Below are 24229 nucleotides of genomic sequence, written 5' to 3'. Positions count from 1 at the left end.
ACTGCCTCCAGTTTGTCATGATGAAGATGTGGTGCTCTCTTGTAGGCCAGCCCTTCCATCATGGCTGACGGGGTGGCACAGTGACTTCCAGAAGAGTATGCTAAAAAATGGCATGCTAAAAAATATGGGGTCAAAGATGTATGTCAACTTAAATTCAGTAGCAGTTAAGGAAGAGTGTTGGTACTTGGAAAGGAGATTTCAGGAAGTTTAGAGAAGAGCAAGGTAGCATCTCATGGCCAGAGGACATCCATGATGTACCACTGGTTCCCATGTGGGCTGGGGCCAGAAACCTAAAACCCAAGGACTCAACTCCTGCTCTTCAACTCTCCTTCCAGTTGATGATGATAATTTGGAGAAAGAAACAAGGGCAAGTAGTAAGGGAGCAGCTGATCACACAGATGGTGTCAAAGCTCAAAGTTCACGATTTGATACCCAGATTTTAGCTTATGATGCCAGAAGTGTGTATGTATGGGAGGGGGTGGGAGTCCCTGGAAAGGGACAATGCATGTCACAGAAAACTCAGAAGAAGCTTTTAGGCAACACCTGTCCACAAAAGTTATTCTGAAACTTTACATTAGGGAATTAGGGAGTGATACTGTTCAGCACGAACACAAAATTGTAAACTAGAACATAGGAAGGATGTCACATATGGCCAACAAGAGGAGGAGCCCCTTCAGTTGACAGGAAAAATCTGGTGTAGATGGTTGTATTCTAGTGTCTCATGAGATGCTAGTGGGTATTTTTTAAAGGCTCAATTAGGTTTGAGGAATCCTAGGTACTAGTTCTTACTCTTTGAAATGTGCCTACTGCACATTAGCATAGTAAAGACTTTGAGAAAACCCAAAAGAAGTAATTTACTGTGTTTAACTCAGAGTTTGCCATGATTGCTAGGCCACCTAAATTCTTAAGTGACATCCACCCTACCTAACAACAACTGTGGGACACTAATGCTCCAACAGACCAATACAGAAAACCTGGATTTATAACAATGCACAAAATATTAATAACAAAACACATCAACAACAACAACATCACAAAACTGGGACAAACTATGGATACAGAACAAACATGAAAAAAATAACAGGTGGGGATAAACACTACCTAATAGAGAAGGCAAGACTTTGGAGCACGGGACGTAGAACTGAGATATAACAACATAATGCAGTATTTTGGACAAAAGGTATGAGTTCAATGTAATGGTCTCAAGTAGCCCTTTACACGAGGAAGGCAAATGGAAGTTTGTAAAGTCGGAATGGAATCATAATGATAAAAGGAGAGGCAGATGCAAGAGGCGTGTTTGTGGGAGCACACAACAGCACATCAGAAAGGGGCCACATGGTGGTAAATGTGATGTGATTTCCTGGGAAAGCCTTTGGATAAAATCAGAGGGTATGAAGAACAGACACCTTGCTTTGCTGATAATTTTAATCTCTCAATAAACTGGAGAAGCATCAAGGAAGGGGATTTAGTGTCAGTTTAATTTTAACAAATATGGGAAGAGTGCTTGGTCATTTAGAAATATCAGAAACTTTGGGAGAAAGCCAAGTGCTCATAAAATCCAGCCTACTCCATAATCCTGTCAGAGATATTTTACAGGGGATTTGGGGGAAGGAATGTTACACTAAATAATCTTTAAGCCCCTTTTTTGAAACATTAAAAGACTGCCTCTAACATTCTACAGTCACACTGAAGAACTCCAGAGGTGGCCAACAGGAACAAAGAGGGAAAAGCAGCTTTCCAGGGTTCCAGGGCTATTTGAAAAGAAACAAAGAGTACTATACAATAGGTACAGCACCCGAGCAGAACAGGCTTCCTATAAATACATTATAGAACTGTCATAAACAAAACTATGTGGTGCTAGAATTAAAAATAGAAAAGATCAGTAGTATAGGATAGATATGTCAGAAATAGGCAAAAACATGAATAAGAGTTTAATTTCTGATAAAAGACAGGAAAGTCAATGGAGGCATGGAAAATTGGAAATATCACCAACCTCTGGAGCAGGCAAATCATTAGAAATGGAATATTTAGAAATGGAATGAGGAACTTATGAAGGGAAAATTAAACAAAAAAATTAAATACCAATATTAAAAGGCAAAAAGCAAGCCAGATAATTTGAAGAAATGTGAAGTCAAAGGATCAAAATAAATAACACATGACCAATTTAAAAAGTTACCAAGAACCCTATCTGATAAATGGATATGGTATGAGAGAACTCTATTTACAAAGAGGAAAAATGCACAGTAAATAAAGGGTTAAAAAGAGATAAACAAGGTATAAGGGCTTTCTGTCACTGTGTCAAAAAACAACTAACTGAAAGGGAGGAAAAATGGGCTATGGTTTCAGAGGTTTCAGTTCAGGGTCACTTGGCCCCCTTGTTTTGGACCCATGGGGAGGTAGAACCATCATGGTGGGGGCCTGTGGTGGACCAAAGTTACTCACTTCATAGACGCTGGGAAGTGAAAAGAGAGGAAGGGGCAGGGTCTCAATATCTCCTCCGGGTCAGACCCCTAATCACTTAACTTCCTTCCATTAGGTCCCACCTCCTATAGGTTCCAGCACCTCCCAATAGTGCCACAGGAGGCCTATTAGCATAGAGGCCTTTGGGGGACATTTAAAATCCAAATCATAAAAGAATGAAAGCACATGATCTGCATCCTAAAATAATTCAGGGTAAAATAATCAGGTGTCACCTTTGCATAACAAATTTGTAAATACTAAATACATCTGCATATTTGAAAAATCAGTTGCCCAGTACATAAAAAGAATCTTTGAAACATTCACTTCTTTTGACCTACTAGTTCTACATGTGGGAATTTATATGAGGAAATAATTCTAACTGCTGAAAAGTGCTATGTTTAAAAATATCCACTGTAATATTATTAGTTTAAAAAAAAGAAGAAAAAGGGAGACAGCTAACATTTAGTGAATGCTTACTACATACAGGTACAAGTTACTTTTCACAAGTTATCACATTTAAGTTTCATAATGATTCCATAAAATAGATATGATCACCATATCTTGGCTAGTAAGAGTAGAAAAGTGGAAACATTTAGAATGGTTAAGAAGTGAAGATGAACTGTCTGATGTATTATTTAAATTTTTAATATGAAAGCATGAAATGGAAAAACAGTTTGAGATGTTAACAAACGTGCATAAAAGAAAATTTTGTATTCAATATGATTGCAATATTTGCATTGAAAAAGACAGGAACAAAATACATGGACAATAACCATACACAAAAGAACATTTTTCACTCTTACTAGCCTGAGGTCAGGTCAATAAAAGCAGTTAGCTAGTAAACATGAGAACAAAGCCAAGTGCGTTTCCATTGTCAGGCTGCAGAAAGGAAGAAGAGAAGCCCAGGAAGACCCTGGAAGGCTCAAAACCTGTTTAAGCAGTTTGGCTAATACAGGAGATAGAGAACGTAATTCAGGGCAGATACGGTAAATCTTCTATAACGAGTAAGGCTATAATTCCTTTCATGGTAAGTTGCTGGGAAAATCATAAATTGGTCATGGTTAAAATGCCACAAGACTCAAAATCATACAAAAAAATAATGAGTAACTGTGATTCTGGCTTCCTCTAGAAATGGGAGGTGAGACAAGAATAAAGTAATTTCTGCTATATGAATATCTCAGGCAGGTGGGAAAATCTGTGTAGAAGATTACCAATCTCTACTCTTGTGTTATCAGAGGAAGTATCTGTTGAGATCAACTTTTGAGAAAAGGGGACTTTTCTCCAACCCACAGACAATGTCATTTATGTATGCACACTCAGACGCCCACAGCAGAGAACTCTTTAAGTGTATGGATTTTATAACATCTCCAGGAATTTTATAAATATCCTAAGTATAAGGTTTTATTATTCAATCTTTATCTTTCCTTTCTCTCTTATTTTCCCATGTCCTATCTATCCTTATGTTCTTTCTTATTATTTAAAAAATATATATTTAAATACATATATACATATGTATACATGTGTATATATTCATATATACATATACATTCATGTATGTATATATGCACACCTATAATTTAATATAGCTAATTTAGACATTTATTGACTTTTTTTTTTTTAAAGAAAGAAGAAAAAGAAACCAAATGCTTGGACAACTCAGCACCAAGTCCATGTTTGCGGGCCTGACTTAGCATTCCAAAGGAACTGTTTCCTACTTAGGACACACCATCCGCCCTCATCTAACCCAATGACCCAAACTGAAGTGTTCATTTGCTATTACAACAACCATCTTAGCATAATAACTAACTGTCCCCTTTCCACGGCACAGACTGAGAGGGTGTGGACCATGCCTGTTTTGTTTACTGCTGGAAGGGCAGTGCCTTTCTCAGTGAGTGTGCGTTGGGTGAGTGAGTGAGGTGGGAACATGCAAATCCAGTGTGTCTCTCCAGAGACAGTCATCTTACCTTCCTGATGACATTGCCCTCAGAGCCCCAGTGACTGATATGGAAATTACGACATTACTGGTCTGTACCACCATTTAACACCTGATTCCACACATGATGTTTTATTCTTATTTTTCATTGCTAGTTTTTTTTTTCCAATCTAGAGAGCTATGCTTTTCAAAAACACTTATACATGCATATGCTTATTCTATTTCCCCAAACATTTTTTACAAAACACATATAAAATCCTCCATAGATAGGTGTTGAATTAAATGATGAAATCTTTAAAGAACCTTTGACTCGGTGACATTTCTAAGCATGTTATCTATCCATTTCATTGAATTACTATTCAAAAGTGTAGCAGACAAAAAAATGTAGACTTTGGGGTCAGTTAAGCTGAGTTTCCAGCTCTGTCACTTCAATGCTGGAAAAGTCACCTAAACCCTAGTCTTCTATTTTCCTACCTGTAAAATGGGAACACTGACAGAAGCAACAACAAAAATATGTATCTACCTATTTCAGAGGGAAGACTGCAACCAAAGGGATCATATATATAAATAAATTTTGCAAATCAGAGGGCAAGCCTTAGCCATTCTATTTACCAATTTGAAAAATGCAATCGTTGCAGTGAAGCAACAGAGCAGAGACACTGCATGCAGCAGTAACAGTGTGCATGGCTGCTTCAGAGAATGGTTATCAGATATAAGATCAAGGCAATGAGGAAAAGAATCTACAAAACAATCTGACAAACATGCCCCACTCATATATCAAAGACCATGTTTAACACCCGCCATGGGGAGAGATTATGGACACCTGTCACCCAAATCCTTTGGCAACCCTGCAAGCATCTTCGAAACCAGGAGAAAGCTTACCAGACACAAGCTGCTGTCCGGGCAACCCCACGGGAACCATGCCCAAGTTGTTCATGGCTGTGGCCCAGGCTGTGGGATCTGTCACAGACATGTTGAGCTGGGTTGTATCTATTGCTATGCTCCCCAAACCATCAGCTGCTGCGGGAAAAACAAACTTTGGCTTAGGGTCAATAGGCAAGGGTTTTCACTTTAAAGAAAAATCACATTTCTAGAGATATGATTCTTCATCTAGCACATTTCCAACCCACCCTCCCCACCACACAGAGACACAAAAGTATGATAACACTACAATCCACAACAATGTTTTCTGCAGAAAACATTAAAGCGTTCTCAAATACTTCCTGGGAGGAAATTTAATGACGTGTAGTTTGCATTATACATAGCATGTCATTTAGGAGGTAGGTACCCTTGGAAAAAAAGCAAAGAAGAACTTCCTCCTCCCAGTGAAACATTAATTAAATTCAAGATCAAGAAGCAGAGCAGTAATACTATGTTGGTAAAGCAAGTCAACTGGCTTAATGGACTAAGGATAAATAAATGTATCTGTTTTCAAGTGTAATTCTGGACCAGGCTCTCCCAACAGAAGAGCAGCTGTCAATGAGCAGTACTGGTCCTGATTGAATTTTTCAGTGTTACCTGGAAACACATATCCCCCTTCATACACTTATATTACACTAAGGAAATTAAGGAATCATTACATAAAGCAAATGCAGATGTCTACCTAAAGTGACTTTTCCAAAGTATTCCCTATAAGCACTGACTTTTATAAAATAAATAAATAAAATTAAAACACAATGAGCACAGAACTAAAAAAAAAAATTACAAAATGTGTTAAATTTGACTTAAATGCTCTTTGATTTTCATGAGTTTCATGGTTTGATTTTTTTTTAGGTCCTTAGCTCCTGGTTTAATTCCCATTTTCATGACCCAGAAAGCTTTTCCAGTGAGGACTCAAAATGTCTTGTTTGTGTCCTGTGGCTTTACCTGCAGCCATCATCTGAGGAAGCTCCTGGGGACACTGAGTGATGCTCTCAATTCCACCTGCATCTACCATTGAATTACAAGCATCCTGGGGGACAGAAGCACTTTGATAGCTGAGTGGAGGGTCCTCTTGGAGATCATCAGATTCTGTAAAAGGGGAGAGGAGTGTGGTGAGAAACTATAATAGTTAACTGAGTGAGAACATCATGGGACAAACTGTTGTGTATTCAAAACAAATAATGAAGAACAACTTCTAGACAGGCATAGAAGAAAAGCTGCTTCCTCTTGATCCCTCAGTGGCTGTCTCATGGTTCAGTTTCTTAGAGCTTGGTGAGATATATGGGTCAACTCATCAACTCACCTAGCACCAGGCTGGCTCAACAAACAGCACAGTCTGTGCATGCGTCAGTGCTTCACCTCCACTGAAGAGCCTTCACAAATGGGGCTTATCAGCCCCTGTGCAGCCTCTTCCACACACTGCACATCAATGGAGAGGGCAGACTCAGGGCAAAATGTGATTTTTTTTTTTGAAGTTAAAAAAAATTAATTGATGTTGTTATTTTGGAAGACGGTCGTCTGTGAAATATATTCAGAGAGCAAAAAATGTCAGGAGGAAGAAAAAAGCAAGAACCCTTTCACTATAAGGTTAGAAAAGGACAGAGCCTAAGTTACGAAAGTCAGGAAAAGCAAGAGGGGAGAATAGCAGGACGTCCAATCTGGAGAGCAAGAAAACATTTTTTTTTTTTCAGTTCTGTGGAATGGTTAACTTTACAGGTCAAAATTTGTTTGGTCTGAATTTTCCTTAGAATTGCAGTTTAAACATAGGTATTTTTTAATACTCTCACAGCATTGTTGTAATAACAATAAAACTTTAAATATCATTACAAAGGTTCCCTCTATATCATGCTATTTATAAAATTCTATGCTTTCTCTCTACCCTTAAAAATGCAAAAACCCAGAGCACTCACAACCCTACATGTTAAGTGTTCTTTCACCTGTTCTCAATCTAGATGAGCAACCTGACAAGTCTGATCTTAAGCCGATTTGATACAGCACATGAGTTTAAGTATAAATTTTCATTTGGATGTCAATTTATAAATTTTTCTAAACACGTTTGTGGTAATGAGAATTTTAGAATTAAATGTCCTAGTTTGTCAGTGTATCTCTTGTGGAGTTTGATACTTTCAGGGTATATTCTCTTATTTCTTTGATTCTTAGGTGCAAGAATCAGTAGTCCCTGGAATACTATAATGTCAAAAAGAACTTTTTGCACTACACCAGAGACACTATGCCTAATAGAAGAAAAAGTAGGCCCAAATCTTTACCATATTGGCCTAGGATCTGACTCCCTTAACATGACTCCTAAAGTACAAGAAGTACAATCAAGAATCAATAAAAGTAAAACGTTTCTTCTTTAGCAAAGGAAACAATCAATAATGTGAAGAGAGAGCCTAGAGAATTGGAGAAAATATTTACCACATACACCTCAGATAGAGCATTAATCTCCAGGATATCTAAAGAACTCAAAAAACACCAAAAAAAAAAAAAAAAAAAAAACCCCAAAAAATACACACACATGAAAAACCCAGAAAACACAATCAATAAATGGGCTAAGGAACTGAACAGACATTTCACAGAAGAAGAAATGCAATCCATCAACAAATATAAAAAAAAATGTTCAACATCTTTAGCAATTAGAGACATGCAAATCAAAACTACTAAGATTTCATCTCACCCCAATCAGAAAGGCAATTAACAAAAGTACAAACAACAATAAATATTGGCGAGGATGTGGGGGGAAAGTTACACTCAACATTGCTGGTGGGAATGCAAACTGGTGCAACCATCATGGAAAGCAGTATGGAGATTCCTTAGAAAACTCGGAGTGGACCCACCATTTGACCTAGTTATCCTATTCCTCAGTTTATACCCAAAAGACTTAAAATCAGCCTATTACAGTGATGCAGCCACATCAGTGTTTATAGCAGCTCAATGCACAATAGCTAAACTATGGAACCAACCTAGGTGCCCTTCAACAGATAAATGGATTAAAAATGTGATACACACACACACACACACACACACATGATAGAATATTAAAGAAGAATGAAATTACGGCATTTGCAGGTAAATGGATGGAACTGGAGAATATCATGGTAAGTGAAATAAACCAATTCCCCCAAACCAAAAGCTGAATGTTTTCTCTAATATGGAGATACTAATTTACAATGGGGGGGAGCTAAGGAAGAATAGAGTTACTTTAGATTAAGTAGAGGGGATTGAAGGGAGGGGAAAGGTATGGGGATAGGAAGGATAGTAAAATAAATCAGACGTTATTATGCTGTGTACATATATAACCATGTGCCCGGTGGGATTCTACATCATGTATAACCAGAAGAATGAGAAATTACCAAAGTGCATTCTACTGTTATGTATAACTAATTAAAACAAATAAAAATTTTAAAAATGTTATTATTTGAGATTAGTAGGAAAATCAAAATGAAAAAACTGGTGATTAGGTAAAATTATACGTACATTGGTTTTACTGTAGAGCCAAAACTTGACTTTAACTCCAAACAGAAAAACAGACAGTATGTGATCCAAGTGTTAGGCCTCAGCCCTCAAGATCTAGTCACCTAAAGGCACCACCTCTGGATATTGCCACATTGGGGTTTAGGTCGCCACATTCAAATTCAAGGAGGGGAGACAGTCATTCAGATCATAGTAATTATTAACTATATAAAATTAGCAAGTGTTTAGGTTTTTGCTTTGTAGAGAATGTTTATTAAATTATAGCTTTTTTTTTTTATAAATTTGCAAAATGTCTCATACATTTTAATAAAATCTGAAGTTGCCAAAAAAAAAGAGCTTCTTGCTAGTTGAACAGAAGTTTAATTCATATGGAAGTTCGGGTTTCAATATCTCAAGGACAGGTAAATAATGAACAAATGGTTTCTATGGTCTCAATAAATCTCTAGCTTTCAACTAAAGGGCCATATGAAACAGGATTTTTTTTTTCTATTGTCTCTCAAAACAGCACTGAGGGATTCTAACTTTGAGAGTACACAACGCTCAGCATACGTATGTGCCCTTGCCCACTCTACTACCCAAATGGGTTCAGAACATGCTCCTGTATGGTACATCAGTTTATCTTAGGCAATGAATGCCATCAGATAGAGAGATTCTCATATAAAATAAGTTAATGGTACTAAAAAATACTTAGCTATCCTCAATGCCTTCCCTGCAGTAGTTCATCCACTAGAATATTTCTATGATGAAACCTCAAAGCACTTCTCTTTCTCTACTTTCAACCATTTCAGGCCACCAAGACAGAGCCAGGTTAGTGTGTGCTCAATCTTCTCAGGAATGGCCCTGCAGTAAAGCAGTCTCAGATCACTGCAAGGTCACTATTTGTCTATCTTATCTCCCCAAATGTAGTTTAGTTGGCTGGTTTCCTTCTAGCTCAGATTCTTCCCAAATGGCCATCAATCACACACACACACACACACACATATATATATTTTTTTTTTTTGGCTGTCTAATGAGTCTGCAGTCCTGGAACACTGTAACAGAGAACATCCCTTTACTTCGTAGGCTTTATGACTTGTGCCTTGCTGGCCATGTTTTCCTTGACTTTCTGCTATGGTGTTTCAGGGACAGCATTTTCTTTCTTCAGTTCTACTCCTGTCTGCTCCAGTGCTCCAGTCCTAAGTAAGGGTATCCAGTGTGCTAGAGGCCCACCAATTCTACCTGTGCTTTGCATGGCCATCTTAATAAACTATTGTTTATTTGGGGGGGAATTTAAAAAAAAAAAGCCTTGTTCCATTGACAAGAAACAAGATTGGCAGATGTAATTTGTAGAGCTTGATTTATCCCCTAATTGAACTGAGACATCTAATTCATTACATCTTGCCAATCTACCTCCAATGCTTTTTATGATATACAATGTCATGAGGTGACCAGGTACCTAAGATTGTGACTCTAAAGTAAGTTCTATCATATCCTAGACATTTTCAATGGTCTAAGGCTGCCATGACATTGTTTACAAAATTTAAGCTGATTTGATCACATGGTTTGGAAGAAAGGCGATGCTTTTAATTAATTACTACCCGGTAATTTATGACTAGTGGCAAGAGCTATTTTTGTACACTACTAACATCTATTGTTCCTATTGAATATCTATCTCTTCAAATGACTCAAGACCATAATACCTAATTTATCATTCAAATGAATTTCCCTGCCTTAGTTTTCTTTTTCCTAAACTATAGAAAAGAGTAATATTCTTAATGGTGTTTATTTACACACAGAGATGTGGGAAGTTAAAAATTATAGCTAATAAAGCATTTTGAATATAGTAGGTGATAATTATTATTATTATTTTATTTGGAAGTGTTTCTATTAAGGTACCCTGGGATCTTTGTGTTCTGGTGGATAATTATGTAATTAATTATAAAACAGTGAATAACACTTGATATTTCTAAAAGTAAATGTTGCCCTGGTTTTCTATGCCACACCTAAATTGAAGCAGGATATTTTATTTTCCACAATTCCTTCATAAAAATAATACAATGCACTTAAAAGATATATGAATTTTTTTCTAAGTTTTTTCTTTTCATGCACTACAAAAGCTTTTAGGATATTCATGACCAATTATGAAATTGGCAGTTTTTACTTACAGGTTCTACTGATGTCTGACCATCACAAAATAATCAGATGCACAAAATGTCAAGGATAACAGTAGAGTTTTGTTTAGAGTTAATGGGTATGTAACCTGCTCTTTATAAAGATCTACTGAAGTACAAAATCTCATGCCCAATTTCATAATTCTTCAACAACATCTATTTATGCTCAGTATTTCACTGGATTATATCAATGGAGAAAATAGCTTGAAAATCACAAGCCTAGAAAATTATTATTTGGCGTAAAATGGGGCATGGGCTCCTCCCATTCTTAAAAATATAATCCTTTCTAATTTTTGCAGGTATTAGGGCACACATATTTTGAATTTAAAAACTCCATAATTGTCCATGATGTACAGATTTCTACTAAAAGTGGGTAGCTATTGAAAATTATTTTTATTAAAAAATTGGTTTTGTTTGATCTAATTCCTTAGGTTCATTACCTAGTTTAATAGCAAAAATAATTATAGTGAGAGGAGCAGGTTTATTAATATCTTGAAAATAGCTGATACCAAATGAAGCATTTCATATAATATTTGAGCCCTTCTTATTTCATAGGAACCCTTCATTAGCATCACCATGGTTTATATTTGTAATACAAAGAAAAATACATTTCCATCCAAATTTCACTCTTCTGTCACTAAAAAACTATGTAACTTTGGTCTTCATGAACTCAGTAGGACACTCTCTTAAGATTATGGAAATGTTCCATAGATTAAACAGTAGAAAATATTATTAAATCGGTGTTTCTTACGGACTGAGACTGTGATTCTTAGGCAACTGTTTATGAGTAATAAAGGAGACATTTCTGCTTCCTATGATGGTAAACTAAGTAACTGCAGACCAATCTTCCGACTGAGGAACAACTAGGAAAGCCTAATGTATTTTCATCTATTTTTAAAAGTTCTATTGTCTCTGCAGAAACAAAAGAACTCCAAAGGAAATGCTCTATCTACTTACTATAGTGGGTTATCAAACAGGCTTCCAAGTGTAATGGAAGCCATCAGCTGCTGGGTATTTTGTTTTACTGTTCAGGGAGATGAGTGGAGTCTGCAAGTCTAGAGGCAGAGTGGAATTGCTCTGCAAAATGCGGCCAAGCTGAACCCAAAAGCTGAATGTTCTGCAGGGAACACTGGCCACCCATGAAAAGGAGGGGCTATGGGGAAGATCAGTGGCAAAATCAGGATTTCAGGGGTGTTCACTGGAAAGCAAACCAAGTAAATCTTTCCCCAGCCCCCCTACAGAAACGTCAGCAAAGTCTATATTGCTTCTTAATTCTTAAGAGCAATTTGTGTGTGTTGGGGGCACTTTGGAGGAGAGTGTACAAATGATAATGAAGAGGTAGTTGACAATGGAGACAACATAATATCCTACATGATAAAGTTTCCAAGACTGTTACACATACAGGATGCTGATTAATTATTAATGCTAACTACCTTCTGATTAGTGGGAAATAATAGGATTTAAGTTTTGAAGAAGAGATTTAGATTAGGTTCTTCATGGGGAATTTCTGATCAGAGGGTTGTAAAGTAGAAATATGCTCTCAAATTAAACAGGAAAGCTCCTTCAAAGTGGCGTAGTAGAAAGACACTCTTGGAAATGAGATGGGCAGAGGACCGAGCTCAGCAGAGATGAATTTAAGAAGGGGTGAATCCTGTTGCACTTCCTATCAAATCATGAAATCAAAAGGTCTTCTTTAATATCTAACCTCTTTCTCGTGTATTTACAAAATCTCTGCACTCGTCACAAGTATCACAATTCGGCACGCATCCCATCACAATGCTCCTGAGGAGAGATGTCCTTCCTATTCTAAGTATTTTTTCAGTTTTCTCTTTAAGGAAAGAAGACAGAGGTGGCGATATGAACTCCCTCCTCCGTGTTCCCACAGAGCTCTGTGCCTCTCTCTACACCAGCACTGGTCACTTCATATTCTAATTAGTTTTTTATCTCTATCTCCCTAATAAACTATGAGCTTAGGAAGATTAAGGAAGTGCAGGCCATATAGCACATCTCGTAGAGTGCCAGCCTCTCATGCTGGCAGCCAGGGTTTGAGTCCCCAGTACTCTGGGTTTCTGGAAGATTAAGGAAATTAGTCATCTTTGCATACCCTACAGCTAGCAAGTACAGTACATGGAATGTGGCAGGCTTTCCCTACCCCTTCCCCTCTTTATCTACTTACCTATATTTATAAATTGATAAAAAATATTTACAAATTCTATGCAAGTGTTATTTATTTCCAAATTAATTTATGCATGGAAGGAAGAAAGGAAAGGAATAGTTAAGAAAAAGAAAGAAGTAATAAAGGAATAGGAAAAAAAAAACAAAAAACAAAAAAAAAAACCAAAAAAAAAAAAAAAAACCAAGAAATTCAGTTGTAGGGTTCAATCCCAGAACTTGGAAGTTTGAATGTTAAAGAACACAAAGGGGCGAATGTCTCTTGGAAGCTAGAATGCAGATGAATTTAGTGTCAAAGAAAAATAATTTTTAAAAGATCTGTCAGAGATTACAGGATAAGCTTTTGGTGCACTTAAGAAGTCATCCGCTATGATTTAAGATTCCATACCTCCCTGGCAACCCTACAGGGTCAAAAGCAGGTTGTAGGATGCTCTCCTTCTGTGAGACTTCCTGCAGCTGCTCTTTGAATGAGCCGAAATCTATAAATAACCTCATCACCAGACCCATTAAGCAGTACATTAGTGTGACAGAGGCCTAGATGTATAGTGCTGAAGAAGTGAAATCATTGGAAGAAAGGGAAAGTTTCAACGTAATGTGTACCTCAGAGAATAAATGTGGATCTGGCCATTTCTCACACACACAATCCCATTATGGGTCTGTGATTATCTCCTCCATTTTTTTTTACTTTGTCTGCCTGCCAGTTTTAAACTACATGCATCTTCCTTCTCTTTTAGGGAGGGCATGGTTACTGAATGGAACAGGTTTTACCCATGACACGTCTGTTTTCAAGGAATGAGAAAGAGAAAGAAGAGGAGGAGGAGGAAGAGGAGGAGGTCGGTACGGGGTGGGGGTGGGAGACAGGAGAGCAGCAGCAGTTCTCCCTTTGAAATCATGCAATCGAACACAATGAAAAATTTGCCCAAGAGACCCATTCATGTAAGTAAACTCACACAGGTAGAATAATTAAACCAATTAAGACAAATACCAGTCAGCATGACACATGCAAGTATAGAGAAATGGCAGAAATAAAATTTTCCCCCAGGAAATCTTTACTTTTTAAAAATTTTTCTTTTAGTGCAGATGGACACATTATCTTTATTTTATTTATTTATTTTTATGTGGTGCTGAGGAATGAACCCAGTGTCTCATGCATGCTAGGCAAGTGCTCTACCACTGAGCCACAACCCCAGACCAGGAAAACTTTACTTTTGAAAAAGACTACACTTTATATGTCTAGATTAAATGAATAATAAAAGAGCAACATCAATACCTTAAAGGATAAAGTTCTCTTTCCTTTAAAAACAGAAAACAGGACTAAATGCTCCTTTGGTCATGTGTAACTTTAAAAGTCTTTGTATTGATTTTAAAATCCTGAACCTTCCATATTCTGACTACTTCAGATTTTCTGGAAAGGACACTATTATAGATGAAAACTGTTTATGAACTGTGTCATGATTCCGCTCATTACCCTCATTAATGGATGTCAGTCAACCACCACTGTTGTCTTATGTTGTTGTTTCCTACTTTCAAAATACACCTATCTTTGAAAAAGTTATCACTGCTTGACTACTGGTGAGTGAATCAGTAAAGGGAGCAACATCACTGGTGAGCTGAAACCTAGATCCACCCCAAGTAAAGCTTTTCTGAGCCCCTGGGATTCAGGACAAGAATACCAGAGTCACAGAGCTTCAAGGCTTGAAGAACATGATAAAACTTAAGACCTCATCAATTCCAGCTTCTCCCAGATACTGAAGTCTCCAAAAATGTTTCTGACAGGCAACTATCCAGCTTCAACCATGACGGATGGCTATGGCCACCCACTGTTTCAACAGCTGTAAGAGTTTCAGAGTTCTCCTTCCACCTTATCGGGAGAAGAGGCAATCTAAATGTGAATTCTGTCCCAAATGCTACTTTTACAGTGACTCATGGCCTTGAGAAAGTGGCTCTTCTACCCCTGAGGGGGTTATTGAGACTCAAGTACCATTTAAATAAGTCACAGACAAATTTGTGGAAATAAGAACATAGATAACTCTTGCCTTCCTTTCACTGCTAAGTCTTTTCTGAGTTTGTACTTTCTCTGTTCTTTTCCTTTTCACATTCAGAAAATTCTATAGAATGAACAAAATAAACAGAAGGTTGCAATTAAATAAAAGTTTCACCTGAAGCAAAAAGCTATGGATTGCTGAGAAAGAAGAGAGACCCAGGAAAGAGTCCTTTAGAGAAAGCGGTAGCACCTCTGGAACAACACTGCAGGCAGATTCCATGTCCCAAACACCCAAGCGTAAAGGGAGGTGAATGCACACCACGGGCACAACCCCAAATCAAAGAATAAGTATGAATGCACAGTATAGAAAGGCAATACTGTCCACATATTGGTCTTGTAGGTCACACTGATATGAAGAAACCAATTTCTGTAAACATTATTACCTTCTTATACAAAGGCAACCAGACAATATATCATTCTATAATTTGTGTTTTGTGTTGTTTTAATTATGCACTCACTTTACACCTTGACCCAAACATGGGAAACATATTAAGCTACAAAGTAAGATATTTTAATTGTCATAGGTAAATAACTGACTCCTAAATGGTTGAAAGTTATGGTAAATGAGTTATCTATTTTCCAAAAAGCCCTTTAACTCTATGGAAATCTACCTGCAGTAAAATCCAGATCGGTCCCTGACCAGCCTGAACTGGTGGCTCATCCTGTTTAACATTTCTTTTAGTAGAGTCACAAAGAACATGTTAGTTACTCTTTAAGCTAATGTGCTCTTAATGAGGCCATTGCCACCCAATGAATAAAGCATTAGCCCTGCAGTCATGATGCCCCAGAACTTAGGGCCTCAGCAGGCTATCCCCACCTTCCGCCTCCCAGACACCCCATTTTTTCTTTCTCCAAATGACTACTTAGGGTCCTCATTCTGCAAGGACAGTGGAGCCCCAGCTCCCAGGGATGTCCATTTTTAATCCTCTGGACCTCACAAGCACTGCATTTTTTTTATGGGGTGAACCAGAAGACTTGGTGGGTAGCTAAGTAAGGTGCCTGGGACACAAGAGCCTGGTGTGAATACATGTGCAGTTGGACATCCAACTGGAAAGTTCTAGTTTAGCAAAGAACATTCTGGTCCACGGGTTGTGGTAAGATTCAAATGCAGTTGCTTGGAGGGAAGGAAGGCCCGCAATGACTCATGGGTTTTCAGATTTCCAAGGGCATGGAAAGGTGCTTCTATCCTCCAAGAACATGTGTGACTCAGAAGAATATAAAGACTGTCCAGAATTTCTATGGACAAAATCATATTGTCTGATTGTCAGATGTGAATGCATTTTCAGTGCTTGACATGATGCAGGTGGAGATCCACTGCCCACACAGGTTTCATGGGTATAAAGGCACTCTTTCTCCACCTGCCTGCTGCCTGGGAGATACACAATGTTCCACTTCCTCTCTATTTGCCAAACTCAGCTCAAGGTCAAGTGCCACTCCCACTTACTCAGAGATTACTTAAATGTGTCGGGGAAGGTGGAGAGGTAGGAGCAGACCAACACTGAACTTCAGAAACACAAACATGAGTGAAAAACATCTAGTCCACAATACTGAATATAATTTCATGTTAGCTTAGAGTAATCGTATTTATTTATGGTTTTATTATTTATATAAAAGAAGTTATGCTGAATGTGCTTTGTGGGAATTACAGTATATTGCTACTGCTACCACAGTTTATTATTTTCACAGCTAGATGGCTTAAACCCAACCTAAACAAATATTTTAAAAGAATTTCCACTAGCATTATCACATTTTTTTTCTTTCTAGTCTTAATGCAAAAGATCCTCTGCTCTTCAAGTCCTCTGATATCCTCATTCTTGAGAAATTCTAAATATTGTGGTTTATTATGCAGTAATGCTTATTATAAAATAAAGACTTCAGAAAATAACCAGCAACTAGTGGTTGTGTATGAAGTGGTTGCATCTGGGAACTGCAGTGGCTATGAACTCCAAATATTCACCAGGACTTGACTGTTATGACAATTAGAATAATGATTTTATTACTTTGTACAATAAAGTGGACAAATGCTTGTTCACTTATCCAACATATCAAGTTGATACAGTCTCCACACAAAGAGTTTTACTAACAGGTAAATGTAACAGCAAGATACATGGTTAACATAAAACAAAATACACCAGGATTCCAGGTTTCCCACAGTACAATCTCCTGACACCAAACCGCACTGCAATTGGGGCCACTGTCTTCATTCGAATACACCCAGGCTTTTGTTGCCATTTCTAACTACTGCCTAATTCAACCATCTTTTTCTCTGGAGGTAAGATTTGCCCAGAAATGCAATGACACAATTCTCTTCAATCTGAGAATTAACATCAATGTACATTAGGGAGATGGGAGCTAATACTTTTAAAAAGAATTTTTTACTTTAAGCTAATATATGTAATGAGTTCAAAAAAGCTAAAGTCTATAAAATAAAAAGGGAAAAGTCATTCCTTTATCCCCCACCCATTCCCTAGCTAGCCACACTCTCCAGAGATACCCACCATGAATATAGCTTACTACCTAATAGATCCCAGAGTAAGGAGCTCATACACTGATCTCACAGGAGAAAAATCCTATGAGACATATTTGTAACTCTGTAAAAAATAAAGCTTCAGAAGGTTAAGATGTGAATCATTTCCTCAAGGTTGTTACAGATTTGGGAAAATGAGGTTTCCTCCAAGGAAGAGACTGGCTAGGAAGTTCCTCTGGGTTTTACTGACTCTAAAGATGGAGGAGCCTGGAAAGAAGGTTACTTCCATCCCCTGGAAATGAGTTCACTCAATGGATCTTTATTAAACACTTACTGTATGTAGGTCACTGTGCTTGGTACTACAAATGGAATGGTGAGCAAGACACAGATTCTGTCATCAAAGGTATCTGCAGTAATATAGCCAGAGAAATGAACAAATCAAAAAGCATTAGCAGACTTGGGCTTGTTACAGTGTGGCAAGCTGGATACTCTCAGGAGCCTGCCTGTTTGTACTGGATTCTGTACAAAAACTACTTATTCATGTATTGCCAGGCTCCTGGAAGAAATGCTCTAAAACTCCCTGCTTCCCCCACTAAAGAAAAAGAAAGAAATAGCCTGAAACCAAAAGGAAGGGCCATGAGAAGTAGGTAAAATGAAGCCAGGATAAACTGGGAGGGAAAAAACATGACATCATCAGCTGGGAGAGAGCCTGTGGGTCCCAGGGCCCATGGCAATCAGTCCCTGAAGCCTGTATCCCTACACGACCCTCACCTGTTAGTCTTCTCCAACCTTCTATTCCAGTCATAGAAGCATCCAAGGAAAGAACCTGAGCAAACTAGCAGAAATTACTGCCACAAATTAACTCCACAATCTCCTGACATCAAACCCTACTGCAATTGGGGTTACATTGAGAAGCACATTTGTCTTAAAATCAGGGTAATACTTTTTTCTTTAGAGGAAAAGAGGGAGAACAAACACACAAGGTGTATGCTAGGGTTGATGTGTATCCCAGAGTGGGCTTAATTTTGTACAAATATGTACACTGATGGTAAATCGGGGGTTTGAGCTGAAAGTTTGATAGAAAGGAGGTAGAAGCATCGCCACCACCAGTAACTGCCTAGAACTGTTCTCTCTGGGCTGGGTTGGTAAAACCAGGTGACTGTCACTTTTCCTTACCTCATTCCCATCTGCCAGAACCCGTTTCCTTCCTACTTCTCTTCCCGTGCAGTGTCACCAACAGGAGCTATGTCATTACATTTGCAGTCAGCTACAAGGGCCTGGAATTCACTTCTGCTTTTAAGCTGCGCCATGAACAAACGTTAAAAAGCAAGAAAGACTGTATAGAGGGAAAAGAGGGGTGGGAGGGGTAGGGGGAAGGAAAAAAAAAAAAGCAAGGAAGGCCAGGTTGTGTGGCATTCATGGGAAACCAGACACCCCAAATTCTGACTCTTGCTCCAAGGGACCACCAACATCTTGAGGCTCAGGAAGCACCAGAGGGTGTGTTGGTTATTGTGTGACATGCTTGAATCAAAGACCCACTGTGGGCTTGCTAGGATCACTGCCCACTGTGCAGCTATGTTTCCATTCCCAGCAAAGATGAACTTGGGTCCTGAGAGCTGATCAGGGCACATGGCTCTCTCTGCTCCCCTATGACGTATGCAAAGAAGTTTGGTAGCACACTTTGCATACCAGAGGAGGGCTCCTGTCACAGGCTCTCTGTGGGCTCATTCCCTGAGCACTTTCACTCTATGCTTTTAATCCTCACCTCACCAGTCATGGGAGGGACAATACCTTGTGGAGGAGCTGAAAGAAATGAGCTATTACTTACAAAGTTGTCAGATACTTTGGTAGTGAAATCCACATCCCTTTAGGAGGCCCCTCATATGAGGAATACTGGCCATGACAACTGCAGAAAACTCACCAAGGGCAGTTTCCTGAGTACATCTCTACCAGGTACACATTCCCACCTGTTTTTTCTGCAGGAACTGCTGCTGGTACACATGAGAACAGAACAATGAGTTAGGTGGTTTGAGTCAATGTGTGGCAAAGGTTTGGCAGCAGCATCACTGTTTTGGTTTATCAGTTTCTTTGTCCAGGAGATCACACGGGGTCAGACTTGCAATCTTTCATCTTAATCTAGCCCTCAGAATTCAGACTAAAAGACAGCCATGGCAGGGGCCTTTTATAACGTCATCTGCCATTAGATCACATATGAGGGAACCAAGGAGATGAGCAGGCCATGTTAGGAAGAGTAACAAATTAAAGAGAAAATGTGAGTTAATGTCAAAAATGTGACGCAGAATAAAATGGAGGTTATAGTTGTATCCTTCCAATCAGAGTTGTATTGAGCTGAAATTGCTTCCAAATTTGCAAGTTCCCTGCTGAGCTAAACTGCAAAAATAGGTTTATATGAGAAGAAAAGGTTATTTCTGAAATACATTAAACATAGTAGAATTGCTTCAAGTTTATACATCAAATCCGGAAGAGTGTATTTTCGCCATTCCATGTGATCACAATTTTATTATATGGAGTTAAAGTCTTATTTTATGTAACCTTTTATGTAACCTACTACTTTTCTTTTCTACTTTTCAGTACTAGGGATTGAACCCTGGGATGTTTTGCCACTGAGCTACATCCCCAAGTCTTTGAATTTTTTTTTAATTTTAAGACAGAGTCTTGCTAAGTTGCTGAGGGTCTCACTAAGTTGCTGAAGCTGGTCCTGAAATCACAACCCTCCTGCCTCAGCCTCCTGCATAGTTGGGATTACAGGCATGTGCTACTGTGCCTGGGTATCTACCACTTTTCTCATATGGTCATGTGTTGCTTACCAACAGGAATGATTTCTGAGAAATGCATTGTTAATGCAATTTCAGCATATGAAAATCACGGAGTGAACTTCAGGAACCTAGATTGCGTAGGTTGATCATTTAATATGGCTTCATAAAGTAATCAAGAAATACTTGAGGAAATATATGAGATGCATGAGGCTGCTGCCAACATACATGGTACACTGTTTTATAGTAAACTTTAAAAAAAAAAATTCAACCATCAAAGCTGTATGTGCTATACTTTTATACAATAGTTTGTTTACACTAGCATCACCACAATAGACTTAAAATGTCTTGTACATCACCAGGAGATAGGAATTTTCAGCTCTGTTAAAATAATATAGAACCATCCTAGTGTGGGCAGTCTGTTGTTGACTGAAATGCTATTAAGTGGTACATGACTATACTTGCATATTCTCAATGCAAATCAATAAACATATATAAATTATAAGGAAGAGGGTCTCAACATGGAGTTAACCTTAAGTCTTTGGCATTGCTTGCCTTGTTCACTGCAGCAAATGGCATGATCAGTGTTAAAGGAGGCATGTTACTTAGGTCTGACTAATGTGGGCACAGAAGTAGCAGAGCTAGGACAATGGCCTACACTTCAGTTTCTTCCCTTTACCTGAAACAAAACAAAATAACCATTCCCTTACCTGAAACAAAACAAAATAACCAATCTGCTACTAGTTCATAACACATTTAAACACTGTTGAGAGAAAGAAGTAAATAGCAATAACTAGCAATAACAACAGGTAGCGGGCCGGGAGGTGCACCCCTGTAATCTCAGTAACTCTAGAGGTTGAGGCAGGAGGATTCCAAGTTTAAGGCCAGCTTCGGCAAGTTCAAGGCCAGTCTGGGGGGCTTAGCAAGATCCTGATTCAAAATGAAAAATAAAAAAGGCTGAGGATTTAGCTCAGTGGTAAAGAGTGCCTGGGTTCAATTCCTCATACACCCCTACCACTGTCAAAAAAAAGAAAGAAAGAAAGAAAAAAAATATGTGAAGGATAATGAAGGCTGTTTGCCCTGTCCATTTTTCTATATATACTGAAACAAAATTGGGAAAACTGCAGTATGTTTGTTCGGTGGGTCTTTCCACTTAAATTCATTACTTATTTCCCTTCTTTCTTTTCTCCTCCTCCTCCTCCTGCTTTTGGTGTTGTTATTATTTTTCTTTCTAGACCACCTTTCTAAATATGGGTGCTCAAAATTTTTAATCAGAACTGGTAGTGAGAAAAGAACTGGGGAAGAAAGAGAGAGACCAATACTTACATGATACATTCACAAACCCTATGAATTTTTAATGAGGGAACAATGTCCACGTTTGGATTTGAAATGGGGTTTTCTTTGTGAGCAGTCTTATGATAAGTGGAGTGTGGGGAGATTTTACTTTATATTCAGTAAACGATACCAAATGCAAAACACTACTATTTAATAGAAAATAAAAGCAAATTGTTGATTGTTCACAGCTCTTTTCTCGTCTCCTAGATTTACAGAAGTGTGGCAGCGTTTAAAATTGTATTCCATTTTATTTAAATGCCACATATATACCAGAGCATTCAGTAGTACAGAAAGTCATTTTCAGTCATGACCCAAAGCTGTCCTTTCATACTGTGGGGAGAAGTTTTTATTTGTTTTAAACTGTAAAAATGACTTCTAAATGTAGACCTCTGGGGAGAAAGATATGAAACTTCTTCATCTACAAACTACAGTATCTCAAATGACTATACAAAGAATTTAATAGTGGAGAAAATAAGAAAATAGAGTGGGGTGATGTGTGCTTCATTTGCATTTTGAGGATCAAGCTTAACTCTTGTCTTCAGATGGCTTCAGTTTCCAGCATCACAGAAACATACCTAAACAGCCTCTCCCATTCTCAGGTGGTCTCCAGAGTTATTCAGAATGAGGCTCCTGGTCACCTCTGCCACCTCTGCCACCTCTTTTCCTATGGTTTCCTCTTCTCATGGAGCGAGGGCTTGCTCCTGGAGTTTGCGCCTGCCAAGCACGGTCTTCCCTTAGTAACTGCACTGTGGCCTCTCCAGACACCTGCACGACAGCCCCACGGCCCCACCTTAGCCTCCCTCTGCTGAGTCACCTTCCTACAGAGGACCTCTACCTAACATGGCAACTTCAGTTACCTTTTATCCTTAGAATTTCTCAGTATCTAAGGTTATATTACATAGCTATTTCTTTGATATGCTAGTTTTCCATGAGGGAAGACTTATTTTTAAACATTTTCAAATGTTTTTCCTGGCTAAATCACCATCATCCAAAACAGTGCCTGATACTCAGTATGTACACAAGCCCTGCCCCCCCCCACACACTCAAATTGACTAGTAATTATTAATGCATATATGTATATGCATGCACACACGATATTAATCCTACCTTTGTATTTCCTGTAACCCTGATGCTCTGGCCTTTGGGGACTTGCAGAAACTGGAGGCACTGACTTTCCCAGGGCCAACCCTTTCCTGGAGACAGTATAACAACCTCCTGGGAGGGCATTCTTCAAAGGCAAACCAGCCAGCCCAGAGCCCCTGCACTACCTTCACTGTGCTGAGCCACTGCTTCTGCCTTGACCACCCCAGGGCCAGGCACCAGACAACTAGAGATAGCCCTTTATCCCAGAGCTTGCTTAAATCACTGGAACCAACCAATCCTAAGCCTACCTTCTCTCCTGTAGAAACCACGATAAATGCCCTTGCCTAAGGATTCCCCCCACTTCCTCTCCCTTGGGATGGAGCCCATGTTTCCCCATGTCCTGTCACACTCCCTGGTATAGCATGGCATGCCCACTCCTCTTGGGAACTGTGAGAAACATACTGATCTGTTGGACTCGCCATCCCTAAATAATAATAGCATGATAATAAAAAAGGCATTTGAAAATCAAACACACAAATATGTTGGATGACTCATACATATAAATTTCACTGCATCATCAAGGAAAATGATATACAATCATCATCAGGAAGCTGGGACTTCCTTGGACTCACAAGAAACAAAATGACTTTGGCAGTCTAAGGATCTGTATGTTATTCAGCCTCCATCTCAGTCCTGAGATTAATTAATGGATTGTTTTGGGGGTTATTATGTTGATTTCTACTTTGACCCTCAACCCTCAAGCTTCTTTTTTTTTTTAATTCAGATACCATTATCAAGGGAGCAGCTCTGCCTTATTCCTTCTGCCAGATAGAAATAATTAATGCTATACACCTAATACCAATAAATTATCATTAAAATATATACACACTATGGACTTCAGATGATTATCTATCTATGTAAGTTTGTCAATCATAGCAAATACACCCTTCTGGTGGAAAATGTTGACAGGGTAGGCTGTGCATGTGTGGGATGGGAGGTATAAGAAAAACTTCTGCACCTTTTGCTCAATATTGCTAGGAACTTAAAACTGCTATAAAAAATAAGATCACTTAAAAAAACACATCTAGCTGTTTATTCTCTTTAAATATAAGAAAATAATAAATCCTGCCCACAATTTCCTAAATTATAACTACTAGTTCTAAAGGTAGTGAGGACACATTTCTACAACTTGGAGCACCCAGTATGTTTTTCAACACATAACACAGTTGTTCTCTTTTCATTCCAAAAGACAGAGTTCATGCTGCTCCACGGCCCATTGGTCAGATGCCTTGCTGTTCTCTGTTGGAACACACCTCCAGCAGGGCTAAGCCAGGGTCTGATAGGGCCTGGCAGTCACAGAAACTGATCTTGGGAGACTGACCTTTAATATACTCTCAGAAGTAAGCCCAGAGGAAT

The 24229-nt window shown here is 38.5% G+C and overlaps 1 protein-coding gene across 12 annotated transcripts in view; it reads right to left on the bottom strand.

The window, feature by feature from the left end:
• The window catches only part of Enox1 (ecto-NOX disulfide-thiol exchanger 1), a 531696-nt gene that overhangs the window by 196128 nt on the left and 311339 nt on the right, over window positions 1-24229 (bottom strand). For 11 of the 12 annotated variants that reach the window (XM_047554196.1, XM_047554188.1, XM_047554186.1 and 8 more), the window contains 2 exons: window positions 6260-6403; window positions 5276-5413 (listed from right to left, as the gene is read on the bottom strand). In XM_047554196.1, the coding sequence (XP_047410152.1) occupies window positions 5276-5413; window positions 6260-6329 (208 nt within the window). In that variant the 5' untranslated portion in view covers window positions 6330-6403. The remainder of the gene's footprint in view (window positions 1-5275; window positions 5414-6259; window positions 6404-24229) is intronic. The other variant, XM_047554185.1, reaches the window with a different exon arrangement.

This window comes from Sciurus carolinensis, chromosome 5 (genome assembly GCF_902686445.1).
Source record: "Sciurus carolinensis chromosome 5, mSciCar1.2, whole genome shotgun sequence".
NCBI classification, from domain to species: Eukaryota; Metazoa; Chordata; class Mammalia; order Rodentia; family Sciuridae; genus Sciurus; species Sciurus carolinensis.
Note: the sequence above shows the minus strand (reverse complement) of the source record. Positions and strands in the feature narration are given on the sequence as shown.